General features: G+C 38.1%; 1 protein-coding gene across 1 annotated transcript in view; it reads right to left on the bottom strand.

Moving 5' to 3' along the window:
• Nucleotides 1–1,335: 1,335 nt before the first annotated feature.
• LOC116055830 overlaps nucleotides 1,336–1,841 on the bottom strand; it is a 7,181-nt gene continuing 6,675 nt past the window's right edge. The window contains exon 4 of the mRNA XM_036003184.1: nucleotides 1,336–1,620. Coding sequence (XP_035859077.1) covers nucleotides 1,501–1,620 — 120 coding nt within the window. The 3' untranslated portion in view covers nucleotides 1,336–1,500. The remainder of the gene's footprint in view (nucleotides 1,621–1,841) is intronic.

Here is a 1,841-nt window from a genome sequence, read left to right as displayed (position 1 = left end):
GGCGTACAAGTTTAGGAAGGCAGTGAGAACGGCTAAACTACTGTACTCTGAGAAACTCCAGCATCAGTTCTTTACTACTTCACTTTTCATGACTTTTTCGACATACTATACTTTGACTTTTTATTACTTTTTTTGACATACTATACTGTGACTTTTTATGACTTTTTTGACTTACTATACTATGACTTTGTATGACTTTTTAGACATACAATACTATGACTTTTTATGACTTTTTTTTTTGTCACAGCCTGGTCTGTGACCTCTGGATTCCCCTTTGTTTCCTGTCTGTCTTTCCCTGTGTCTCCTCCTCTGTGTGTGTGGTGTGATGTGTGTGTGTGCTCATCAGCAGGGGCGTGGCTCTACAGGCATTACCAGGCACACCTGACTTCCATTTACAATCAAGCTCAGTACAAGAAGAAGCCGGTTCTCCACTCACTCACTGCCAGATTGTTTTCTGCTCTCCATGTGGTAACTCTTCAGGCCTAAAAACTCCAGTGAAGAATTTAACTTTGACCTGTTGTAGCTCTGTTAGCCTAAACTGAGCCTGCCTTCCTGCTGATCCTCTGCCATTGCCTGCCACAAATTCCCCACCACCAGACACCATTTGCTTTCACCAGGATTGTCACCTCACCACCTTGTTTTACTCTCTTACTTGCAAGTACTGAGATAAAATAAAACTTCTTACTACAATCCATTGTGTCTGAATCTGCTTCTGGGGTCCAAACTAGGAGCAAATCGTAACATTTTTTTTCGATAAGATGCAACTTAACCCTTGTGTTGTCTTCCCGTGGATCATGCGCTCCGTGAAGCTTAAGACATAACTTATCACCCAATTCTGTGTTACACCTTCCAGCCAGCTTATTCCCACTAGTTTTACACTTACGTTTGGAATTCATGGTCAATGAACCTCATTCTTAGATTCTTAATTAGATCACATTTTTGAGTGAAAGAAGCAGTAAATTATGAATTATTTTGACTAAATAAAATCAGAGGAAGGTCTGTTGATGGATTATCACATACTTCAACAGATTTAGTCAAGATACGGTTTTGAAACCATTTTATTTTTAATGGTAACAAATAATCACATCTGTGGTCAGGGAAGAAAATGGATTCTATAAAATTAAATAAAACACCTAAAATTCATTCATTTAAGAACGTTGTATGGAATCATTCATGTTATTTTTGGGCATTTAGGTTGAAAGAAACCATAATTATATGTATAGAAGTTTAGAAAATGGGTCAAATTTGACCCGAGGACAACATGAGGGTTGAGAAAACTTCCAGTGTCAGGAAAATCAATTCTTGTAAACAATAAATAAGTCACAAACTCTGTAGGATAGTGGCAGAATATTTATTTGGGGTTAAAGGACATTGCATTCCACCAAATCTCTTCATCTCTCATCTTTAAAACATTCAAAATCAATGTTAAATCATTTCCGAAAAAAGAAGCAGAAGATTTTAACATGACATTGCAGCCTTTAAGTGTTTTACAATCAGTTTCTAAAAAGGTACGAGGGGGCTGTCTTTGGTTTGAATCTCCAGTACATTAATCAGGAAAACCTGTTCTCCGAAATCTTGGAAGATTATCAGATAAATGTAGTCATCTCCTCCAACATGAACCTGCAAGAAGAAAAGAGGAAAATGAGACAGCTAAACACATGTATTCATCTTGATCTTGTGTTGTTGAACAGTGAGGATCTTCTACACACACACACACAAACAAATACACACACACACACACACACACAGAGAGACAGACACACACCCACACACACACCCACTGACACAGAAAACTACACACACACACACACACACACACACACACACACACACACATACAT

Source organism: Sander lucioperca, chromosome 7, assembly GCF_008315115.2.
Source record: "Sander lucioperca isolate FBNREF2018 chromosome 7, SLUC_FBN_1.2, whole genome shotgun sequence".
NCBI classification, from domain to species: Eukaryota; Metazoa; Chordata; class Actinopteri; order Perciformes; family Percidae; genus Sander; species Sander lucioperca.
This window is presented reverse-complemented; position numbering and strand designations above follow the sequence as displayed.